Raw genomic sequence first — 24,378 nt, forward strand, 5'->3', positions numbered from 1 at the left:
CCCGGGCCCGCTCTCTCACCACCTTTCAAGTACCGAGCCAGACATGTCTAAAGAGAATCCATTTTTGATAAATTAGAACACAATGGGAACAGTGTGTATCTATAATATACATATAAAAAAGTCCAGTTTTAAACTATGAGCAAAACAGGTGCACAGACCACGTGTGATCACAGAACCCTGAAAACAGGAGGGCAGGGCGCGCCCCGCATTCTGCTCCAACGCTCCTCAGCCCTCGGCGCCCTGGGCGGGCGGCTCCTCGCCGGCCTCGGCCCGCCGGTGTCTGCGCATGTGCCTGTACTTGTCCACATAGGCCTTCACCAAGTTGCCCACCTTCACGGGGTTGATCTCCCCGCTCTTGCTGTGGCAAATCTGGGGGAGGGGGGACAGTGACCCAGACATCCCTTCGCTCCCCACACGGTCATGGATCATGGGGACCAGGCCCTGGGGACGCTGGGAGGGGCGGCAGGCAGGCTGGCGCGCGTCTCCCGGCTCTGCCCACTTCACAGGGTGGCTGGCGGCCCTCCTGAGGCAACCTGGCACGTCCGCCTCTAGGAGTCTCACTTTCCTAGCCGTGAGTGGGGTTAAACGTAGTGTTGCTTAACCTCTAACAACTGCTCAACAAATAGCCACCTTTACACCCCAAGCACCTAAGCGGCCGGCTACAGCGAGGCGGTGTGGAGTGTGGCCACGCAGCCCAGGGCTCAGGCCCCGCCCACCGTCCCAGCCCAGGGCTCAGGCCCCGCCCACCGTCCCAGCCCAGGGCTCAGGCCCCGCCCACCGTCCCAGCCCAGGGCTCAGGCCCCGCCCACCGTCCCAGCCCAGGGCTCAGGCCCCGCCCACCTTCTGCACTGCCTTGCGCAGGATGTCCTTATACTCGTCCTTGGTCACCTCCCTCTTCTGGTAAAAGGGCTTGATGGCCAGCTTCACCTCCTCCACGGCCCGCTCCTGCACGTGCAGCTTCTTCATGTACTGGGGGCAAGGACACCGTGAAGGCTCAGCACCGGGCTACCGGCCCGCGCCTGCCCCTGGAAGAGGAGCAGGGTCTCACCTCCTCATTCTTAGCCTTCTCTGGGGCCGGCCTGGGAGGAGCCGTCCTCTCCTCAGAGTCGTTGGTAGCAGTGGCGGCGGCAGCGTGGCCGGCTGGCTCTGAGGCTGCAGTCGGGACGGTGGACACTGGGGCCAGGCTCTGGGCTGCCCCGCAGCCTGGGAGGGGCTGGCTCCCCTGGAGGAGGAACTGGACTGCGGGCTGGCTGACAGGTGCATATGGTGGGATGCCTGATGGCAGGGCTGGGCCGGGGGGCAGGCTGGGGCTCTGTACCTGGGCGAGAACACAAGCGTGCTCAGCCTCTACACACTCACTACCCTGTGCCCTCAACCCCCACTTCTGAACCCGAAGAGTCCAGGCAGCAAAGGGCTGGTGCGTGCAGGCCTCAGCCCCAACCCAGCCCAGCCCGCGTAGCCTGGGTGCTAGGCTACATCCCTCCAGCCCAGGGGCCCACCTGAGAGGGGTCAGCTGGGGGGAAGCCAGGCTCTGGAAGCACATAAGCAGGGGCAGGCAGCGCAGAGAAGGGTGCCTGATGGAGCCCAGCCATGGGGCCCACGTCGTCAGATTCCCAGACTCCTTCCCGAGGCTTCTGTGGCCTGTGAAGTGGTGTCCCTGGGGGCCAACATACAGGGGTGGGTGTACTGGGGCCCTCCAGGCCACAAGACTGCCTCCTGGCTAGAAAATTCCAGAAAAGCATCCCGGAGCAAGGACCCCAGGGCAGGTGCTGCCATCCCACCCCCAACGATCAAGGTGGCCTGGGAGTTACCCGAGGATCACTCCCTGCCCCCCAAAGCGCCTACTCACACAGGCCTCTGTCGTCGGCTGGGGCCCCGCACTCCGCCTCCTGGAGGTTCCAGGTGACCCTCTTCACCAGTGCCTTAGCTCGCAGCAGGGGGTTCTGAGAGGGGCCTTCCTCCTTCCCCACAGGCGTCCCGCCCGGGGCCTGGGCTCCCAGGGCGCAGGGCACTGCGGCGGGCTCGTCCGCGTCCTGCTGGAGCGGGCGCTTCTCCTGGGGGCCCTTGGCCCCAGGCGAGGGCTGCACCACGTCTTCCCCGTGGATCCGGGACACCTCCCTCCGGATGACGGCCACCGCCAGGCTGGTGTCGTGTTGGGGGCCAGCTAGGGGCACGGTGGGCTTGGGCAGGAGGTCACGCTCCGGGGAGGAGTCCGTGCTCTCCGGGGAGGGCGGGGAGCTCATATCATCAATCTGCATGAAGATGGTGTCACCGGAAAAGTCCTCAAAGAGGTGCCCCGCCTCCACAGAGTCGCCGTAGTCCACGTCCTCCGCTGGATACTCGGCCAGCACCTCCGGGACTGGGGTGGCCTTGTCGCCTGCGGGCCCTTCTGGCAAGCCGTCTGCTCCCGCTGAGGATGGGGGCCTAGCTGGGGACCTGGCCGGGGGCTCCCTGTCTGGTCTGGGCTCCTCCTGGGGAGGGGGTGCTGCAGAAGCCTCTTTCGGGGCCAACTTCCGCTCAGGAGAGTGGGGGTGTGGCCGCGGGCGCTTCTCCCGGGACCGAGGCCGCCGGTCCCGGTGCGCCCGGGGCCTGTGTTCCGGGCTGGCGGACCTGGACCTTCGCCGCCGCCTCTCGCGGGAGCCGCGCCGGTCTCGCGGCCGCCCCCTCCTCTCCCTGGGGTGCCTGGGCGGGGAGCACTCCCTTCCCCGAGACCTGGACCCTGACCGGCGCCTCTTCTTCCTGCGGCCCTCGCGCTGCTCGTGGGATGAGCTCCCAGAGCGGGAGCGGGATCTCCGCCGGCTGTGGCCCCAGGAGCCTCTGCCCCGCTCCCTGCTCTTGTCTTTCGTCTTCTTCCGCTTGGCGCGCTCACGGCTGCTGGAGCGCTCGCTGGATGACCTGCGGCCCCGGGCCTTGGGCCGGTGTCTCTTGTGCTGGTCCTCGCCCGCCAGCGGCGAGGCAGACCTGGAACTCCGGTCTCCTGAGCAGGATGAGCGGGAGCCTGAGCGGCCGGCCCGCTGCTCCCTGGTGGCCACCCTCGGCTGGGGGCCTTTCTTCCGGCTGCGGGAGCTGGAGCGGGAGCGGGAGCGGGAGGGGGAGCGCAGCTCCACGACCCTGTGGGTGGTCGCAGGCGGGGCGTCAGGGCTGGGCGGCGTGTCGGGCTCCACCACAGTCACGCAGGTCACTGTCCGGCCCTCAGAGCCGAAGAAGGAGCTGTGGGGGGGCAGCTCCTCATCGCCCCAGGGCTCCGGTGGGGACGGCCGCTGTGCCTGTGCGCAGGGCTCCTCGTCCCGGAGCTCAGACAGACTGGAGGGCCCCTGGGGGGGCTCCAGCTCCTTCCCCGCGCCGGTCTGCACCGTGTAGGAGGTGACGCAGCGCACGGGGGGGAGCGCTGGGGCCTTGGGGCTGTCGACAGAGATGGTCCGCGTGATCTCCGAGGGCAGGAGGCCCAGGTGCTCAGGGCTGCTGTTGGCGGAGCTGGAGTCGGAGCCCGTGGGGTTGAAGGGGTCGTAGATCTCGCTCTTGAGCTGCTTCGCCTTCCTGACAGAGAAGAGGGGCGAGGGGCTCGCTCTCCTCTGCACCTTGCTGTCCACCGGCCGGAACGTGTTGCAGAAGCCAGGGCTGAGCAGTCTGCCAGAATGGGCTGTGTTCCCAGGAATGTTGATCCTGAAACTCTCAAAGGTGGAGCCGACAGCCTTCCCCCGGGCGGGCCCCAGTGGGCCAGGGGGCTGGGGGCCCCCCGCCGAGTGTGTGCTGGGCTCCTGCGCGCCCCGGTTACTGGGCTCACCCTCTACCCGGGCCCCACAGCCTGGCTGTCCGGGGCCCTCCCTGCCTGTCAGCCGGCTGATGCAGGAGCTGGGGAGCTCGACGCCCTGCCTGCTAGCGGGGCCCTCGTCCCCCCGGCTGCTGTCTCTCCTGATCTTTGGTATCCTGGGGAGCTCGGAGATGTCTGTCCGCCTGGGAGCTGGTCTCAGGGCCTGGCCCGGCAACGTGCTCTTGGAGGGCGAGTCAGAGCCACTGTGTGAGGCCTTCGATGCTGCAGGCCCGAGAGGCAGCAAGTGCTTGCTGTCGCTGCTAACCCGGCTGTCCTCACTCTGCTTTACACCAGGTCTGCTCTCGGTGGACAAGGTCTGAGGCTGGCCCGACTGAGGGGTAACCGAGGAGTCCGGCTTCGCCACTGCCCCCGACGTGAGTGCAGGGACACGGGCGGGGACGGGGGCGGCCCTGCCGGGGCAGCTGGGCCCTGAGCTCTGCAGCCCGCTTCCTGACTGACGCCCCCCGGCGCCCTCTGGCGCTCTGGACGGACCAGCTGAGTTCCGCTGAAAGGAGACTGGCACTGAAAGACAGGAAGGCCAAGCTGTCGGTCCCGCTGGCCCCGCAGGGGCTCACCTCCCCCAGGATGCCCTCCCAGCGCGGTGCGGTCTCCATGCCTGCTCGCTCAGCACTGCGGCGTGGGGGGCGGGGGCCGCAGGCTCTCTGTGCTGCGGCCCACGTCGCCTCTGCTCCCCGCACTGTCTTTATGCTATTTGTGGATCAGAACGGGCCTGGTGCCACTGACTGCAGCTGTGCGGCCTGGCCTGCCCTCTATGGCCAGATCCACCCCAGCCCTGAGACCCGCCGGGGCCCCGATTTGTGGAGAGGGCCCTGTGCTGGTCCCTGGGGCTGTGAGAGCAGGCAAGCAGCTGTGCCGCGGCGAGGAGGGCCTGTGGGCCGCCTGGAAACCCCACCACCAACTGCGCTACCAGCAAGCGACGGAAAGGCATCTTCAGCCTTCAGCGCTGCTTGGGAGTAAACCCTAGGGTCGCTCGGTCGGCCACAAAATGCAGACCGCCTCCAGGACGTGTGGCCCTAAGCCCAGGTGTGCGGAGGGCGGCAGGAGGCCATGGGCACAGCTGCTTACCTGCCCTCTTGGCACTGAGGGAGCCATCGCGGTGGATGACGATGTCGGCACCGTTCATCATCAGAAGGGTCTGGCCAGACAGGATGCTCCCCAGCAAGTCAGGGCTGGGCTCTGTGTCCACATCCGGCTGGGGGGCCATGTCAGCAGCACTCCTCCTGCAGGCAGGCCCCGCTGTCTCAGCCCCTCCAGCCCCGGTGCCCCTCGTGCAGGCAGGGACCCCGAGAGAAGGAACCCCCACAGCAGCTTCCACTAACGGATGGCAGGGCGAGGGGGCAGACAGGTGCGAGGCCCTCGGCCCCGGCTCCACCGACAGGCGGGGCGCATGAGCAGTGGTGCCTGGCTGGGCTGGGGGACCGTCAGCCAGGAGAGAAGGCTGGCTCCTGGCCCAGCCCTGCTCTGTCCCTGCTCTGTCCCCGCACCCTGCGCTGTCCCCGCACCCTGCGCTGTCCCCGCCCGTGCCCCGCTCTGTCCCCGCTCTGTCCCCGCGCCCCTGGCTCGGGACTGGCTGCAGCTCCTCGTCACCCATGAGCTGGGGAGAGGCCACAAGAGGTCTCAGGGTGCCGGGTGGCAGAGTGCCCACCCGCTGTGTAGTCCACTGTTCTCGCAGGCCTGGCGCCCACCTACATCCCATCCATCCCATCGTGCCCCCCAGGACACACCTGGAGAGCCCCATGGAGACGGGTCTGGCTACAGGCTGGTGGGAGCGCAGGGCTGACCGGGACAGAACCCTCCTCTTGGCGCTCAGAGGGGAAGCAGGGCTTGCAGACGCCTCTTCACTGCTGGGGAGGAACACAGGCCAAAGGGCAGGTGGCCCTGCGCGTCCAGGCCCAGGGAGCTCCCACCCACCCTCCACAGCGAGCGGCCCTCGGCAGGCTCTGTGACTCAACACCGAACCGGGGCCCTGTGCAGGGACCTTGTGTCAGCAGCTGCCCCGGCATCTAAGTCGGGAGGGACGGGGGCAGACACGCCAAGGGAGCACAGAGCTCTTTTCATTCACCACCTAATGGGGTCTGAGAGCTGCTCAGAGCAAGGAACTTCACAAACACAAACCCCGAGAGTGAGCCAGGCCCCAGCGGAAGTGGCGTGTCCCCCGGCCTGAGGGAGAGAGCCCAGCCGCTCTGCACCCACCTGTCAAAGGGGTCCAGCTCATAGGGGTCTCCAAACAGGGAGAGGGAGGCTGCCCCGATGTCGGCACGCATCAGCCCCAGAGACGGGTCTGCAGGCTTATACACAGAGGGGGTGCAGGCTCCATGGGCCGGCCTGCAGAGGCCCAGCGTCCGTGCGATGCGTGAACGAGCTGTAGCTTCATTCTGAACCCAGGGTCAGAGGGAGAAACGACAGGGCTGAGATCCACGGCCTCTGGGAATGCCAGTTCAACTAGGAACCCACGGCACCAAACACGGGGCAGAGGGCCGGCCGCCCTGGAGCCTGAGGGGTGAACGTGCTCATCACACAAAGACCCCGCCCAGGCCTCACTCCACCCGCCTCACACCAGGTGCCTGCTACCCTGGGCACAAGCGCCAAACAGGTGGGGGGCCTGGCCCCACGGGCCCCCGTGGCTCCAGAAGCCACTCTGCGGTGCTCTGAACACACCTCGCTTCAGGCCTGTTTTCAGTCCACGCTGCAGAAATGTGCATCTTTATCGGTGAGTCTCCAAGTAATTACAGACGCTTCTTCTGTGCCTCCCTCTGTCCCCCCACCGCACGGCCCGAGAACCCGCCTAGGGAGACCCCGCCCCGGGCTACCTTTCTCTTCTGCACTTTCCTCTTCTTCACGCGACCTGGGCGTTTCTTCAGCCTTGCCCCTGAGCTCCTGCTCTTTGCAGGCGGCCTGGACAGGGCTCTCTTCCGTCCTGATGCTTTCCTCCGCCTTCCTGCCGAGAGCACGTTGACAGCGCTCGCTTCGCTGTGTGCCCGCCCCGCTGTCCCCCAAGACTCAGCCGACTGACACCCGCCCACCCAGCCCGGGGCACTGCTCCCTGCTTCTCGTTACGGGCTTTCTACACGCTTCCCCCGGGGGCGGAGGGCAGCGCACGGCGAGGACAGGGCAAGTCTGAGCTTACGCTGACCTCCAGATCTGACCACCGGAACCAGCAAGGAGACGGTTTTACACCACCACGGAACACTAAAGCAGAGGACGCGAGCCGCTCAGCGGCCTCGCCGAGGAGTGCCCCCAGAGGCTGGGACTGGGGACGTCCCAATACATTTCCAGCAAACACATCCCGAGGACGACCCTGCACGGCCAGCAGCCACCTGGGTGCTCTGGGCGATGGCAGGAGCCCAGCAGCCACAGGGTGCCCCGAGGCCGCGCTGCCCCCGCAGCCCTGGAGCACTCAGGGACCCCGGCCCAGAAGCAGGTTCCAGGGAAGACAGAGGCCCGCCCTCGTGACTGTGCGGTGGAAGTGTGTACACCGAGCCTGGGCCCCTGAGCCCATGACGAGGCCGAGAGCCCTAAGCGATCTCCACTGGAGCCGCCGCAGCTCAGGGACCAGAACCACGCTCCGCGACACGGCCCGTCAGGAGGGAGCCGCTCTGCCGCCTCCTCAGCGGCTCGCACACCTGAACCAGCCGCGGGCCTCTAGCCGCCCAGGAGGCGAGATCTGCCCCCAGGAGACCTGCTCGCTCCACCCCGTCAGAGGACATGGCGCGCGACAGGCAGCCCCAGCGCAGCACAGAGCTCTGCTCCAGCTCCACGTAAGCTGCTCTGAAATTCCACCACGTCTGTGACACAATCAGAACTCCCGATGCCGACAGGCTGCATAGCGAGGCTGTGGAATTACTATTCATCTCCTCAGGTCTAATGACGGCCTCGGGGTTAAGTCAGAGAAAACACTCCCTCTCTTCCAGAAACACGCTGCGAGACACGTACAGGTATAAAACGAGGACGTGCTTCAAAGTAACGCAGGAGCGGAGGGGGACACGGCCACACTGGCCGGGAGTGGCCAGGCCCCGGGGAGAAGGTGACAGGGCCTGTGTCCCTCAGCCCCCACAGCTGTGACCACAGCTGCAGAGACGTGACAGCCAAAGACAGGGAGGCCCGGGACACAGCAGGGGCGAGCAGACGAAAGGTGAGCTGCTGGGATTGAGATGTGAGGTCCTGGATGTGAGCGGGGAGAGTCAGGAGGAAGACAGGCGAAGCGGAACCTCTCACCTGAGCCGGCAGCTCAGGGATCAGCGTGACCTCTGGGTGCAGAAAACCATGACCCACAGGTAGCCCTCAGGTCTCATCTCCACACCCTGCCTGTCCTCTGGGGAGGCCAGGAGCGCAGGAAGACGGGAGGAGCTGGGCAAGAACACAGCGCCGCTGCAGGCGCACACTGCTGCTGGAAGCAGGGTGGGCGCCTCTGACACGGCCCCTCCGCGCCAGCCAGCGCCCTCTCTACTGAGCCAGAGCGGCGGACACACCCACCCCCGGGGAAGGGTCCGCACAGCAGCTTCACCACAGAACCAGCCAGACACCCGGCACAGGCAAAGAGACAAGCCAGGGCATGCGCCTCAACAGGAAAGAGAGGCGAACCTACACACCCGCCACATGGGCCCAGGTCACTGCTGGGGAGAAGCCAGGGCACACACTCGCGGCCTCCCGTGCGGGAGCCAAGGACGCAAAGACAGCACCGACGGCAGGATGGTGGGCGCCTGGAGGTGCTGCGGGGCAGGGCCCGGCTGGAAGGCTCGCTGGCCTCAGTGGGAGCCACGTGCCCGGCGTGGAAGCACTTGTCACGGTGAATGTGTCTCAGCAACACTGGCTTTTAAAAGACCACAGACTGTGAGCCACTCAACAAAACAGGAACGCACGTCTTCTGATTCACACAAGCAGTCGAGCAGGAGGGCCAGCTCCTCTACGGAGCAGAATTCTGACCAGCAGATACAGACAGAATTCTGACCAGCAGATACAGACAGAAGACGGAGCAGGAGCCGCCAGGGACGTTGACCTCCGGTGAAAGCCTCTCCCTGGGAGAGATGAACCGAACTTCCTGGGACAAAGTTACCAAGACTAACACAGAAAAGGCCCAGAAAGCGTGCACAGCACGGCAGCTGCACAGAGGCTGAATAACGTCAACAGCCCCGCCCAGGGAGGCCAGGCACAGGGCTGCACCGTCGGGCTGCCCGAGCCAAAGGAACAGCGCGAACCTCCACGAGGCCCCTGCGGGCTCTCTGCAACCCACGCGGGGAGGCTGGTCACATTCGGGGCGCTGCCACACCAACAGCCCCTCAACAGGGCGTTCAGAGGGACTAAGCAGACCCAAACCCCAGGCCTGCAGGGCCTCGGACACACTGGTCTGGCCGCCATGGAGACCAGGCCGTGCCACAGCAGGGACCGCGCGCGCGCAGCGGGAGCCGGGAACGCCTACCTCCCTTCCTCCTGCGGCGGGCAGGGGCACGCGGCCCAGGGCGCTGGTACACGGCTGTGCTGAGCCCGGCAGCCACGGCTTCAATGGTTTCATCCAGCAGAGAAGACATGAGGTACCTAGGGACACGCTGCACGGCACAGGATGGCACGGTCGGGGGGCGGAGCCGCCTCAGACCTCGCGAGGGAACCCGGGGACCCCGAGCCCCAGAAGCTGCAGCGACAGACAGCAGGCAGGCTGCGGGGGCTCCCGAGTACCCATGGGGAGCGGGGTCTGGGGAGGCCTCCCGAGGGGCAGGTCAGGCCCGAAGGCAGCAGGAGGAGCCTCGGTGGCGGGTCCTGGGCCCAAGTCTGCCGCCAAGTCCCTCAGCCCTCCGGGTCAGCACCACGGGCCCTGCGGGCGACAGCGCTGCCCAGCAGCCCCAGGGCCAGCTCTCCGCTGCTGCCGCCACCTCAGGCCCCCTCAGCGTCGCTCCCTGCGCACAGCCAGCGTGGAGGGCCACAGGCACCCACCTGGAACCTCCTGGCCGTGGAGATCCGGTTCCGGTTCACCGTCGCCCGCACCCTCTCGCTCTGCCGGGTCCTGGCGATGGCCCGTGTCCTCCGCGTGCGGGGCCGAAGCCGGCTGGTGGTGGGCACCACGTCAGCCAAGAGCAGGGAGACCTCTTCTTCGCTCACGGGACCCACATCTTGGAAGAAAACATCCGTGGCTGACGCGCTTCGCCACGCCCTGGCCCTGGCAGGGGGACTCGGGGACAGAAGGCAGGGGGCACCTGCCTGGCACCTGGGCCCTCAGAACCCCTCATCGACCAACCCCACGTCCAACGTGCCCTCCCGCCCTCGCACCGGAGTCCAGCGGAAAGCCATCCCCGCCAGACAGCCTGACGCCATCTCCCTGGGCCGAGGTGCCCTTCTCCAGCGAGAAGGTCTGGGCCGCCTGAGAGCAGGCAGCACGTTACCAGCGGCAGGAGCGCCCCCAGGAGCGGCACATTCCGGGCAGAACCACTCGTCCACTGGCACCTCCTGGAGAGGGGGGTCCAAGCACTCCATGTGGTACCTGGGGGACAACAGGGCGTCTGAGCCTCACGATGGTGCCCCCCACGTGGTGCTGTGCCCTTGTACCCCCATCCACGCGGGAGCCCTGACCCTGCAACGTAGCTGCGTCTGGAGATGGACCTGCAAGGGTGGTGAGGTTAAGTGAGCTCACCAGGGTGCACCCCAGGCCCCAGGACGGGCGTCTGAGAACAGAGAGGAGACACAGTGCCCACCCCACCCTGACAGCAGCACCGGGGCCAGCCTGGGCTGCCTCGGAGGCCCCTCCCGAGGACGTGGGGCAGGCGACTGTGCCTGGAGCTGGGTATCCCTGTCCGCTCCCTTCCCCCAGGCATTCTGGGCGGCCGGACCTCCTCCATAGGCTTCGGGGCATCTCGGCCCTATGGAAGGGCCCAACAGCCGCTCAACTCTCTGCGGGGCACGTACTATCTGGGGCCAAGAGACTGGCAGCTGGCAGCTGGCAGCTGTACGGGTGGTGCCCACCGTTCCTGGGAGGTGGTCTCCAAGGACATGTCATTAGGAGGTCCTTTCCCACCCACCACCACGGTGGTGGCCCCACGCCCCCCAGCCCTGAGGAGGAGCTACACCGGCACCAGTTCTGCCCAGAGACACCTGCCCCGTAGTGCTCCCTAGCTTGTCCTCAGGGGAGCAGTCGGGGAGGAGTCTCCAGTGCTGGCACCCTGGAGACTCCAGGCAGCACCTAGGCAGGCGGAAACCAGCGCCAACCCCAGGCTGCACACCCAGGCCCGGGCTGGACTCCCCTGCAAAGCCTCCTGCCGCTCCCGGCCCTGCCCTGTGTGAGGTCACAGCTGGATCCCCAGGCTGGACCTCACCCGAGCACCCAGTGGACAGATGCCACAGGCCGACCCCAAGCACCGGGGAGCACCCAGAACCCACACTAGGTTCCAGCCTGAGAAACCCCCCGACGCAGTCAGTCTCAAGGGCACTGCCCAACTCAGAGAGGCAGAGTCTCAGGGAAACACCTCCAGCACTGAGCGCGCTCAGCCGTGCTCTCACCAGCACCCCAGGATCTCGCAGCGGAGGCTGGCGGGGGTGACGGGGGCCCCTCCTGCCCAGTCTGCACCCACAGATCCCTCCACGGAGAAGAGAGCTGCAGGCTCTAGCCCAGGAGGCCCCCGTGGCCGCTCAACGGGGCCTGCAGTGCTCACACGCCTACAGCAATGACCCCCCACCCGACGGCGGCACAGCCCTGACGTGGAGAGGTCTCCATTCACGAACACCGTTAAGTCAAACACAGATAGGGGGAGTCCCCGGTGGTTCAGGGACTATTTCACTGCCAGAGCCTGGGTTCACCCCCCAGTTGGGTAACTAAGGTGCCACAAGCCCCATGGTGCAGCCCCTTCTCCCCCAAAGAGGTAAAAGCTTAAGGGAAAATTGAAGCTTGGTAAATGAATACCCTACTCAGGGCTCCCCAGTGTTCCAGCATCCGCGAGACCGCCAGAAAACGCACAGGCTGGTTTCAGGCTCAGGGAAGCCAGAGGCAAAGGTGGTAACCGCGGCTACGCCAGAACCAGCCTCTCCTTCCCCTGCGTGTGGCCTCCCAGGCGGCGGCCCCCCAGGCGGCGGCCCGCGGTCCCAGCCCCTTCCTGCACAGCCAGCCATACTGGGAAAGAGGACGCTGACTGTCCCGCGTCCCACGGTCACGGTACGTGACAGCAAGATCCGTGGGCTGGACACCAGGGCCCGCTTCTGCCCTCCAGATCCAGAGTGACAACAGGCAAAGCGTGACTCCCCCAGCACGGCTGAGCTCTGGGCCTGCCCAGGGGCAGGCACAGCGCAGGCAGACCTCCGGGGCTGCCACTGGACACAGATGCGGGTGAGGAAGGAAGGAGGTCCGTGTTCTCAGCGGTGTGAACCCCAAGGGGGACTGGGAGGCAGGCGGAGATGCGGTCAGGCCCTGAGAGAGGGCCCTGCTGCCTTGGGGCAGGGCGACGGCAGCAAGCGGGCCCTGGAGGGTGGCCCCAGCAGTCTGCGCTGCCCCACGGGCACCGGTCCTTCAGGGCCCATGCTGCCCCAGGGTGAGGGGTGCGCTTTGCGGGAAGCAGAAGCCCCCACCGCGTGGACGGACGACAACCACAGGCTACCACGGACACAGGACGGCTGGCAGCCCATCCTGCCCACCTGCCCTGCGGGAGAGGCTCCCACGCCTGGCCTTGCATGGCGGGCAGGTCCCACCCGTGTCCACCCTGGCCCGGCCGGCCCACACCCCCGTTTCCCACGTCTGCCCTCCGTCCTGAGGGGTATGGTGCACCCCTGCGAGCAGTCTCAGGAGATGGCTGGGAACGGGGAGGGTGTACACGGCAACAAGGGAAGCAGCCACGGGGAGGGTAGAGGGGATGGGGCACGCGAGCTGAGGCCAGGCCGGCGGGGGCAGCGGCAGACGCTGGGGTTCAGATGACCTGTAGGGGCTCACGGCGCCGAGCACAACCGGGCAGGCCTGTGGGGGCGGCTCGCGGAGCAGTGGCCCACAGGCTCCCCTCTAGCATGTCCCAATAGCGCAGGGCCAGGAGAGCCGAGGGCAGGCATCTTCCTCGCTGCTGGGGGATCTGCAGTGAGGAAGGTCCCAGGGGTCCCAACTCGGAGCCAGGCCCGACGGGACAGGGAGGGGCTCACCCAGCGTCGCAGCCGTCACAGAGCAGCAGCCGGTCCTCCCGGTCACTCCGGCCACACACCTCACAGAAGGTCGGGTCTTCATCCTCATCCTCCCCGAGCCGGGCGCTCTCCACTGGAATCTGGGGACGAGGATGCGCTGAGCACACAGCAGGCAGGGCCCAAGCCCCAGGGCCATCCGTGTCGCTCTACACCGACCCAGAGCGGACGCGCTCGCACGGCTTCCGTGGGCCCAGGGGCTCTGAAGTAACACGCACGCGGTTTTAATGTTTTCTAACTATTTCAAGACAGCAAGCCCCAAGAAAGAAACAACTCAACGGAGAACAAGGTGTGCGCTGCAGAAGGACCCCAGGGCAGAGGAACAACGAGCCAGCCAAGCCCATGGGCGGCGCTGCAGAGCGGGGAGGCGGCGGGCAGACAGGGACCCGGGCCTCTAGCGGCCGCCGCCCCTCGACGGCCACTACTGCTCCCCACGGTGCCGCCAGCAGGCCCCATCTGCGGGGGGCGGGCCATCTCGCTCTCCTGCCCCACGTCCCGCCCGAGGAGCAGCATCTGCTCCTCCCTCCCCACCGTGCTCCCCAGCTTCGCTCCCACGCCAGGCAGGCACTCGGGGCCTCCCCGCGCCTCCCGGCTCTCTGCCGGGTCCAGACGTGCTGGTGCGAGGGTCCTTGCACCACTTTCCCTCCCCAGAGGACGGCTCAGGGCCCGCCCTCACTCATAGCTACTCAAGCAGAGCCGGCCTGCGGGGAAACTGCCCGCGCTCCTGCGGCCTCTGGGCAGAACAGCAGAGTGCAGGCGGGCACAGGAGGGCATCCCTGGCAGGACGGGGCCGCGTCGCCCACACAGACTCAGGGAAACCTGTGTGCCCAGAGCGGAGTCCCCGCTGCCTCTGGCTCCAGAGTGAAGAGCAGACCTCTGGCTGCAAGCAGCCCACTGAGAAGATGTGCAGCCAGGCTGTACACGCCATCCTCCCCGGCAGCACCCTGAGGCTTGCGAGGACCTCCCTGACCAGGGCTGAACCAGGGCCAGACCGTGCAGGCAGGGAGTCCCAACCACCAGGCCACCAGGGAATGCCTTCTCTGAGACCCTCTAACGCTGCTGCTCAACAAAAGGAGGCCCGCAGAGGCCCCAGCAGCGAGGAACACGCCCACCCTCAGCTCTCCTGGCCCTGTCCCGTGCCTTCAGAAGTCTGGTCCCAGGAGCTGGCCTCCTCTCCCAAGTCTGGGGTCCACCCCGGCCTCCCCGCTGTTGCTGCTGTGGCTCAGGAAGGAAGCAGCTCGGAGATGCAGAAGAGGTGCGTGGAGTGGAGGGGAGGGAGTCAGGGATGGCTCTGATGCAGAGCCCATACTGGCCAGGCACACAGCACCACCACCAGCCGGGCTTCAAGCCCACAGCTGCAAATGGCATTTCAGCGGATTTCTAAAGTGCACGCAATCAACACTTCAGAAGAGCAAATCATCTTTTGAAGGAAGGTTTTCCCATGAGACGGGGACCAATGTAATACACGTAAGGGAGCACCTACACTTACCTTCTTCAAGATTTTACCACCAAATTGAGCTCGAATACAAATACATTTAAATATAGTTCGGTCAACTGGACAGGAATTGGCGTTCTGTAAAAGAATAAAAACTGTGTTATAACCTTGAAGAATCAGTTACTGTTAACACCACCTCAAGACGATTCCTCTTAGAAGCCAAGAGTTCCTTTCACAAGAAACCCAGTTGCTGACTCGGTGCTGGTGTGCACCAGGCCCCGTGCGAGGGCCGAGCACAGCCGAGCGGAGGAAAGAAGCCACGCTCCCGTGGTGCAGGGCAGCTCTCCTGGGGAGCCGACACAGGAACCATCAGCGCCCAGGAAACAGGAGGCCGCAGGGCGGCAGGTGTGCTGGGGGCTGGGCGGGCAGCTGGGCATGGACGAGGTGGCTCAGCACTCGAGTCGCTGGGCCACTGCCACCCTCGCTGCGGAAGGGCGGGTGCAGCGCGGCCAGACCTGCCCCTGCTCCAGGGCCCACGGCCATGACGGAGGGAAGCGGGGCGCAGCAGGTGAGGCCGGTGTCCTGAAGCACGGCCCGGGCCGGAGCTGCGGCCACTCGACCTTGGGCTCACGCCTCTTTGAGTTTTTTTCACAAAGCTCAGAAGAGGGGCGGGCAGTGCTTCCAGAGCTCACCCTGCAGCACCCACGACCCCCGTGTGCACTACTGCCGCGCTCACGAGTCAGGCTCCGTGTCTGTGAGCTGACCCCTCAGCACACGCCTACCAGCAAGCTTGGCCGGCAGGCTGCCCGGGGCCACCCGGGGTTTCTCGCCCATGACTCCCCCACCCCTTGTTCTGTGCTGCCCAGAGTGAGCGTCACCAGCACCCAAGGGCCCAGAACGGGGACAAAGCAGAGACCAGGCTCGGATGCCACCCAGGGCTCCAACCCCTGCCATCAGGCAGAGACCCAGACCCACCAGGGGCCAGCCAGGGGCTGGTCACCCACACAGAGCCCAGCCCGAAGACACGCCACGCACCTTGGACCACTCCACGATGCAGTCGAGGCAGAAGTAGTGGGCGCAGTTCTCGGGCGTGCCCACAGCCTGCTCCCTGAAAGCATTGAGACAGATCGGGCAGCTCTCAGAGTCGTCGTCAGAATTAAACGCACCGCTGCCTTCCAGCGCTCCCTGAGAATCCGCTGCTGCTGCCAATGTGTCCACGTCGTCACCATCTTCCTCAGAGTCCTCGGAACCTTAAGAGGCAAGGGTACAAGTCTGTGAACTGGCGCTCAGGAGGCGCGAGGCCCCAGCTGCACCTGGAGCCGAATCGGAACCCCCGCGGGAGGCAGGCGGCCCCCAGGGGTCAGCGGGCCTCTGGGCGCAGCGCAGCGGGCTCTGGAGGACACCTCACTCCAGCGGCACCTTCTCAAAGCTGTCAGGGAGCTGCCACCTTCGGGGAAGGCCTCTCCTCCAGGGCTCTCCTTTTTCTTTCCTCCGGACCAGAGGCCACAAATGCCTAACCAGGCAAGCTGCACACCACAGCCCTGATCAGCCTCTCAGTCTCCGAGGCCACTCAGCTCACACTGCCATCAGTGTGCGCTTGTTTTCTCTCCCCACTGAACCCCAGTGAGCAAAGGTCCAAGCCACAGGGACGCGAGACGCGGATGAGGGGCGCGGTGGGCAGGGTCCTCACACGCCCGAGACCCTGCTGTTACATGACATAATCACACAGGCTCTGGAAGAGCAGCTTCCTCTGGCCGCTTGTACAACCCAAGAGAACAAGAGGCTGACGCACCCTGTCCACCGGGGGGTGGCCTCCAGGACCTGAGCGAGGAGGAGATGGAGGCCCACCCAGGCAGAGACAGGACGAGAGCCCCACACTGCGGGGCCTGAAACCCGGCAACCAGCCAGACTTTGGGGGAGGACCCTGAGCCTAGACAGGAGTGGTGCCTCTGCGACCCGTTGACGTCAACTGGGCAAGACCTGTGCAGAGGACTGGCCACTGGTATCTGGACTACAGACTACACTGAGACACCAAGCGTGCTCTTCTCAGCTGCTGTGTTTGTGACCATCTGTCACAAAGCAAGAGAACTAAGCTGGGATCCACAAAGTTCTGAGAGTGCTCTGGCTCAGATACGCGCCTGGCTGAGGCCAAGGGCGCAGCAGCAGGCGGAGCATGGGAACCGGGTGCTCTGGTTCTTCCTCCAGAATCCCAGAAGACCAGGAGCTGAGCGGCAGGCAGAGAACCGGCGTCTGAGGCCACCAGACCCTGCGGTGCCCCGCCCCCGGAGGCCGCCCAGAGTCCCTGAGAGCCGCCAGCAGCGAGGCGCCGAGGCCGAGCCAGCCGCCCGCCCACCTCGTCCTGGGAGCCGCGGGACCAGGTCCCAGACAGAAAAGGGCCCGGGAGGAGGGAGGCGCAGACACCGGTACGAGACCAGAGAGGCAGCTGGCGGCACGCCTGCGAGCCCGGGCAAGGCGAGGGCAAGGGCTCCGTGAGCAGGGCAGGACCACATGGGGAAGAGCTGAGAGCAACCTGTGGGGAGGGGCGCGCAGAGCGGATCAGGAGGGTGCATGCGCACCACCTGGACAGCTGGTGAGGCAGCAGGTCAGAGTCCTAAGTCCTCCTCTTTCATCCTGAGACTCGAACAGACGTTTCTACAGCTGAAACCTGAGCACACAGCAACACAAGCAAGTGACTTTCAGGGACCAACACCACGGCAAGAAAAGCAAACACGGGTAGAGAGCTGCACGCGAGGGGCTCAGCCGGCACGAGGCTGTGAGGATGCAGGTCACTTCTCTGAAGGCAGGCCCTCCAAGCCGTCTAGGCTCTCACCAGCCAGAGATCCCCTGCTGCCCAGCCTGTTTCACAGACTGGCGCTGGAGACTGCAGGGTGTACAGGGCGGGTCAGTGCCCCTCAGCTACAGCTGTGGCCTCCAGGTGCCTGGCCCCCACTGGCACTCCTCATTGCCCACAGGACTCCTGGGACTCAGCTCCGTGGCAGCCGTCCCGCCAGCACTCCCCCTGCCCCACATGCACCACCGCCCAGCTAGCCCTCCAGATCACAGCTAAGACCTGTCCTGAAAGCTTCTCACCAACCCAGGACCAAAGAGCCCGACCCCAGCCCCTTCTCGTGATGTCCCTTAAACCACACCCTTGGCATCTATCCCCCTGAGCTAACTGCTTCTTTGCGCGCTGTCTCTGCCCCCTGCCCGTCTTCCAGCCCCCTGCACCCAGCGCCTGTCCACTGGCATCCACAGGCCCTCTGGCCTCTGCTCCAGGGCTGAACCGACAAGGACCTCACGTCCTCTGCCACCAAGCCCCAAGTCTATCTGCAGAACGAGTGGAACAGCCCCATCATGACCTGCAGATTCAGCCCAGAGCTGCCTGTGCCTGCAGAGAAGTCGCAGCCTAACTCTGGCATAATATGTCACCAATGCACACAGGGTTGCAAGCTCACGCTGCTCCTCCATAGGCACTGTCCCAAACATGAGGCGTTAGCTCTCTGGGACATTCTAACGCTCATATCCACGGAGCTTCAAGGACTGTGATAGACCAGGCGGATGCCTCAACATCCACACAGGTCCCACTGGCGGTGTTGGAAGGGAAGCCGTGGTGAGCCAAGCTCCCGAAGCCCAGCACCACACAGGGAAGGGCTGGGCGGGACAGTCTGGGGAGCCCACAGGCCACACACCAGCCAGGGCAGCCAGGAAGGCCAGGGAAGGCGGTACGGCGGGTGCGCGGCACTTGGGGCAGGACGTGCACACAGCAAAACTCCCGCACCTAAGTTCGGAGGTGCAGACTGACAGCCTTGTAGCAGTCGCTCCACGCCTCTGCCAGCTCCCTCGGGAGTTTGGGAACTAGGGCTCAGGCTACCCTTGTTCTGTAACGGGCTCCGGGCCCACCCTGCCCACAGGTCCGTCCAGCTGCACACGCTCCCTGCAAACACCCTCCACGCTGCTCGCTGCTCTCAGGCGCTTTACCCTCCTGCTCAAACCGCCGCACAATTGCACTCATCTCACACGCTAGTAAAGTAACGCTCAAAACTCTCCAAGCCAGGCTTCAGCAATACGTAAACCGTGAACTTCCAGACGTTCAAGCTGGACTTAGAAAAGGCAGAGGAATCAGAGGTTAAATTGCCAACATCCACTGGATCATGGAAAAAGCAAGACAGTTCCACAAAAACATCTATTTCTGCTTTATTGACTATGCCAAAGCCTTTGACTGTGTGGATCACAATAAACTGGAAAATTCTGAAAGAGATGGGAATACCAGACCACCTGACCTGCCTCTTGAGAAACCTATATGCAGGTCAGGAGGCAACAGTTCGAACTGGACATGGAACAACAAACTGGTTCCAAATAGGAAAAGGTGTACGTCAAGGCTGTATACTGTTACCCTGCTTATTTAACTTATACGCAGAGTACATCATGAGAAACGCTGGGCTAGAAGCAGCACAAGCTGGAATCAAGATTGCCGGGAGAAATATCAATAACCTCAGATATGCAGATGACACCACCCTTATGGCAGAAAGTGAAGAGGAACTAAAGAGCCTCTTGATGAAAGTGAAAGAGCAGAGTGAAAAAGTGGTCTTAAAGCTCAACATTCAGAAAACGAAGATCATGGCATCTGGTCCCATCACTTCATGGGAAATAGATAGGGAAACAGCGGAAACGGTGTCAGACTTTATTTTGGGGGGCTCCAAAATCACTGCAGATGGTGACTGCAGCCATGAAATTAAAAGACGCCTACTCCTTGGAAGGAAAGTTATCAGATGAGCCACAGGAAACCTAGATAGCATATTGAAAAGCAGAGACATTATTTTGCCAACCAAGGTCCGTCTAGTCAAGGCTATGGTTTTTCCAGTAGTCGTGTATGGATGTGAGAGTTGGACGGTGAAGAAAGCTGAGCGCCGAAGAATCGATGCGTTTGAACTGTGGTGTTGGAGAAGACTCTTGCGAGTCCCTTGAACTGCAAGGAGATCCAACCAGTCTATTCTAAAGGAGATCAGCCCTGGGTGTTCTTTGGAAGGAATGATGCTAAAGCTGAAACTCCAGTACTTTGGCCACCTCATGCGAAGAGTTGACTCGTTGGAAAAAAATCTGATGCTGGGAGGGATTGGGGGCAGGAGAAGGGGACGACAGAGGATGAGATGGCTGGATGGCATCACCGACTCGATGGATGTGAGTATTAGTGAACTCCGGGAGTTGGTGATGAACAGGGAGGCCTGGCGTGCTGCGATTCATGGGGTCGCAAAGGGTCGGACACGACTGAGCGACTGAACTGAACGGACTCTCCTGCTGCCACCAGACAAGAGACCTTCCCACTGTGTCATCAGCCCAACCACATCAACGTGAGCCAGCTGCCCAGCTGAAGATGAAACTCACTGCAGGGGACTGCCAGAGGAGGCCACTGTGTCAGGCAATGTCATCCGGACAGCTCACAGCCTCCGCTGGCGGGTGTGCTGAAGGTGGCAAGCTCACCAAGGCTGTTTTGTGAACAGCAACCCCCGTCATGGCACGAGGAGACCCAGGGCCCCGAGGACGTCCGTGTTCTCACCAGACCCATCCTCCAGGTCCCTGTCCGCGTCCTCCTCATCGCTGTGCTCGCTAACAGAGTCGTCCTCGGAGGCGTCACCGTGGGCATCACTGCTTCCTTCTAGAGCGACAGGGAGAAACACAGGCCTGAGGGGCAGTGTCACACCCGAAGCAGCGGAGAGCAGGGCTGGGGAGAAGGTGTGCAGGGCGTGCAGAGCGCACCTGCCCACAGGGCTCCGGGCAGCACCCGGGCCCCGCGTCCGGGCAGCCAGGGTGAGGTGCGGGGGTGGAGGCTTCCGCTGGGTTTAAGAGCACGCTTGTATCGACTACGTCAGAAACCAAGACCAGACCGTGAGCCACTCGAGCACTCTAGGGGCAAAGCGTAAAGACTCACTCCCTGCTCTGGGCGGAGGGGTGGGGGGCAGCTCACCAGCATCGCTGGCCAGGGTGGCAGGACGGAGTCTTGGGTGGCCGTTGGGCCCCGGGCTTCGGTCCACAAGCTCGTCCAGGCTCTCGTCATCCATCGCTGGACATGGGCGTTCAGCTCTGAAAGAAACGAGGGCCGAGTAAGTGCCCGCTGTCCCAGGCTGTGCGTTAAGCTCCCACCGAGAGCGAGCGGCAATCACTGCGCGTCACAGGCCTGCTGACACGTGCCCCCCGCAGCACAGCAGGCAGGGGCGGCTCAGAGCCGTGCAGGCACCCACGAGCCCGGCTCCTGCTCACAGAGCCATGCGCACGGCCAGACGCCAACTCACAGCAAGCCCAGCGTAGCCTCAGACCAGCCGTGTTCCTGTTCAGCCACCTGCCACACCTCAACACTGCCCGGGTACCCAAGGCCAGGCTCGAGGGCAACGGCACTTCACAAGCTGAGGCAAAGCGGGGCTTTCAGCGGCGGGTGAGCGCCAGAATGTTCAAGTGCCAAGCTGGCCCTCTGCCCACACTCCCGTGGCACGTCCCCCTCAGCCACGGCTGGCCAGCCCAGCTTCGCACACCTGCCTCCCACAAGAGGCCACGGGCACCAGCTGGGGCTCCTCTGACCTGGCCTCGACCCCTCCAGGAACACGGCCAAGTCAGCTGCCTACCCAGGAGCAGCACAGGGCCATGGGGAGCAGGGGCCGGGCTGCCATGTCCACCAGCTCCTGGTCACCACCTGGGGGTGCCGAGCCTGCCTGCTCTGCAAGGCCACTGCCGGGGTAACGGCGAAGACCAAGACCGGTGACCTCACAGACGTAAAGGGACACAGGCACCCTCCTGCACCACGACCTCTGACTTTGGTCTCGAAACGAGGGCTCCTTTCCCATCAGGGCTACTCACTTCCCGGTGACCCTGACAGGGGACCCCCCCCCCCCCGCCCCCGCCGTGGCACAGTGCGTTTCTGAGTCCAGTCTGCACATCTAAAGAGCAAGATCGGAGGGACGGAAGCAAAGCAAGAACCGGGGCAGGAGGTGAGGCGGACAGCAGCAAGCCGAGAAGTCAGGAGAGCCTCTCACTCCCGGACCCCACACGCCGCACGCTTCACACGCGTCAGCTGGCACCCAGGGCAGGCGCTGTCGCCACCGCCACGGTATAGATGCTCCTGAAGAATGGTCCCTGATGGGGCTGGGGCCAGGATCACAGCCAGGGTGTCACACATCCCAGACAAAGCCCCAGGCTCTGGATGGGTGTCTTCTAAAACAGTGAAGGCATATTAACTTCACTAAATCGCCACCTGCCAAACGATGCATCTGCCTGGAAACAGTCAACTGAGCCTACGAACCCCCTGAAGTCACCACTTTTTTTCTACCTGGTACCCTGAGGTTGAGAAAATCAGTCAGTCCTGCTCAGCTAAGGGTCTGCACTCCCCTGCCTGGTGAGTCAGCAGCACGGCAGGGACCTTCGCTGTCTTCCACCCGAGCCCCGACCACAAGCACTGCTGGAGAAACACGGGCAGTCGGACGAGACGCTGCCACTGCCCACCCAGGAGCGCGGCACCTTCCTGTGCGTGTGGCGGCAGCTGGGCCACTGCAGGTGGACGACCTGTGAGCCTCAGGCTGCACCTGTGACCAGATTCCACAGCGTCATCGTACGACACCTACCTACCGTACCTACCCTGCCCGACTGTGCGCGGCACGGGCCCTGCACTGGGGACGCTCAGCCTATGAGTGGGGGGTCAGTGTTCACACCCAGGAAAGTACCAGGGCAAACTTCAGAAAATGTAACCTTCCAAGCAGACCACAGAGCACCCTCAGGGACAGTTCACTCGCACAAGTAACCCCTGGCTTCTCCCTCAGTGACTGAGACCGAGGCCTGCCTCAGAGAGCTGTCAGAAGAGGTCACTGTGGCCACGATGGGGTCTGGCCCACAGGGACTTGCCAGGGACACCAGCTCTGGAGCGAGGCTGACTCCCTGTGTCCCTGCACATGTGGGGTTCAGCCCCTCAAGCCTGTGCTCCACCATCACAGCCGGGGAGGAGACTTTCCAAAGGCCACCCAACACCCCTCTCCCTTCCCTGCACGGTCACACACAGTACCTTCCGGCAGCACCCAGGGGGAAGAGCCCAGGAGTCTCTGAAGGTACTTCCCAGATCAAGCAGCTGTGCAAACACTAAATAAGAGACCACCACTAGGGACCCCTGGCACCCTGTTTCTCCGTGAGGAACGCTACACTCAAACACTGCGGGAATGTGACCCCAGCTCAGGACCCACCGGCCCCAGTGGCAGCCCCAGCTCAGATGTGCCTGCCCAGATCCACTATCCCCACCTCCGCTCGCAGGCTCCAGACCAATGCCCGGGAAGCCCTTTCTGCAGGAGGCGCTCGGCCCCTCCCGGCTGCTGGCCGCCCCAGGCGGTGCCCGCAATGCTCTGTGGCTTTCCTGCCCAGTCTCCAAACTTGGGGGAGCCGGGGGACATTTAAACAAAAGTAGTATTTCCCTCTATTTTCAAATCCAGGGACTGAAAGCACCTTGTATCCCAACTAAGGAACCAAAAGGCCTTCCGGTGTGGTCATTGGCAGCTGTGCCGTGACCAGAACCTGGATGCCCGTCCCCAGGCCCTGAGCAAGGGTGTTAGGTCCAAAGGGCTCAAATCTCATTTTTCATTCATCGTCTGCCAGAGCAGCTACAAGACCTTGAAACTGTAAGCTGCAATACAAGTCAAAAAGCGAGAGCCCAACCTCCCCACCACCAAAAAAACACAACAAACTAGAGTCCAGTAAGGTCTTGGCAGGGTTGAGAGAGACACCAAGAGTCCAATACAGGGGGCTGCTGGAAGAACCAAAGCCAGGCTGGCTCTGTCAGGGCCCTGCCACCAGCCTGGTGCAAAAGAAGAACCAGTTATTGTCATTCTGACTCAACATTCTTTCCGTAAGAAAAACACCAATGGTTCAGGGAGGGGGCAGGCGTGCTAAAGCCCAAGTCAAACCTCACTTCAGCCTTAGGATCTGTCCAAGCGACCAATGGCCAAACCCTGGCTCACCAGCTGAGTACTATTCTGTTACAGAAGCAAGAAGAGTATATAAACGCCGCCAACTTGACAACGATGTAACACAATCCTTGTTACAAAGAAAAAAGAAAGAAAAAAAAAAGAAAAACATGGGCCAGCAATCAGGATCAGGGCTTAGGTTAACAACCGGCCCTGGCTCGGCATTCAGCAGCTGTGTGACGTTGGCAAGTTACTTAACGTCTCCGGACTCCAATCTACTTATCTGTAAAAACAGGAAGGCCAATACCTACTCCTGAGAGACTGCTATGAAGACTACGTGAGTTAAGGAACGGGAGACCATCCCAACAACCACACGGGCCTGTCGACACACAGGCGAAGCCAAGAAAAGCAGAGAAGACGAGGCGCTGGAGGCGAGTTAGCAAAGGGTCACACTCCGCTCTCGGAGCGGGGAGGGCGACAGCACAGGGGGCGGGTGCCACAGGGCGAGGCGGAGGGCTCCCCGCCTCCCGGGAACCCGCCTGCAGGCGGGCCGCCCGGCCTCTGCGCGAGGCCTCCAGCGCCCGCAGGAGGCCGCCGCCGCCCGTCAGCCCGGGGCCTGAGCAGCGCAGGCCTCGCACCGCCGGGCAGGCCTCAGACAAAGCGCGCGGCGCCCGGAGCGGCCCTCCGGCCGGGGCGCTACTGAAACCCGGGACGCCGCGGCCCGCACGTACCCGGAACCGTGCGCTCGTCGCCGCTGCCGCAGCCGCCGCCACACCAAGAGGCACAACTAGGCCGCCACCGCCACCGCCGCCGTCGCCTCCGCCGCGCGCTCTTTGACCCGGAAGTACATGGAGCCGGCTTCCGGGGCTTTCCCGCCCCGCCTGTTGGTGGGCACCATTGGGACGAGGGAGGGGAGGAAACGTCTGAGGTAGAGGAGGGCCCCTCTACCTGAGCTCAGGCATCTCGAGGCCTTGGAAACACCGTTTAATACGTTGTTGTCGTCCAGGAAGACTAGTTTCCTGGGAGAACTTGAAGAGTCTAAGCCC

The 24,378-nt window shown here is 63.9% G+C and overlaps 1 protein-coding gene across 2 annotated transcripts; it reads right to left on the reverse strand.

Moving 5' to 3' along the window:
* Positions 1-63: 63 nt before the first annotated feature.
* PHRF1 (PHD and ring finger domains 1) lies at positions 64-24,166 on the reverse strand. 2 transcript variants are annotated; one of them, XM_052661873.1, is made up of 18 exons: positions 24,064-24,166; positions 20,365-20,480; positions 19,957-20,055; positions 15,438-15,652; positions 14,457-14,540; positions 12,932-13,050; positions 10,204-10,301; positions 9,758-9,933; positions 9,249-9,375; positions 6,643-6,770; positions 6,026-6,207; positions 5,557-5,673; positions 4,898-5,052; positions 1,850-4,333; positions 1,500-1,657; positions 1,049-1,318; positions 841-969; positions 64-369 (listed from the first exon to the last, which is right to left on the reverse strand). In XM_052661873.1, exons 2-18 carry the CDS (start codon positions 20,456-20,458, stop codon positions 226-228), a joined length of 4,779 nt encoding a protein of 1,592 aa, XP_052517833.1. In that variant the 5' UTR covers positions 20,459-20,480; positions 24,064-24,166; the 3' UTR covers positions 64-225. The 2 variants fall into 2 exon arrangements, with proteins under 2 accessions (XP_052517833.1, XP_052517832.1); XM_052661872.1 differs by having other exon boundaries at positions 5,557-5,676.
* Positions 24,167-24,378: the final 212 nt, after the last annotated feature.

Source organism: Budorcas taxicolor, chromosome 25, assembly GCF_023091745.1.
Source record: "Budorcas taxicolor isolate Tak-1 chromosome 25, Takin1.1, whole genome shotgun sequence".
In the NCBI taxonomy this organism is placed as follows: domain Eukaryota; kingdom Metazoa; phylum Chordata; class Mammalia; order Artiodactyla; family Bovidae; genus Budorcas; species Budorcas taxicolor.

Excerpts from the sequence above, each read along its gene's own strand:
- PHRF1 (XM_052661872.1), bottom strand. The coding sequence starts at position 20,458 with ATGGATGACGAGAGCCTGGACGAGCTTGTGGACCGAAGCCCGGGGCCC. Across the intron at positions 6,208-6,642 it reads GGAAAGTGCAGAAGAGAAAG|AATGAAGCTACAGCTCGTTC; the intron begins GTAGCCCGGGGC and ends CCCTGGGTTCAG. Across the intron at positions 1,319-1,499 it reads CCCCAGCTGACCCCTCTCAG|GTACAGAGCCCCAGCCTGCC; the intron begins GTGGGCCCCTGG and ends GTTCTCGCCCAG.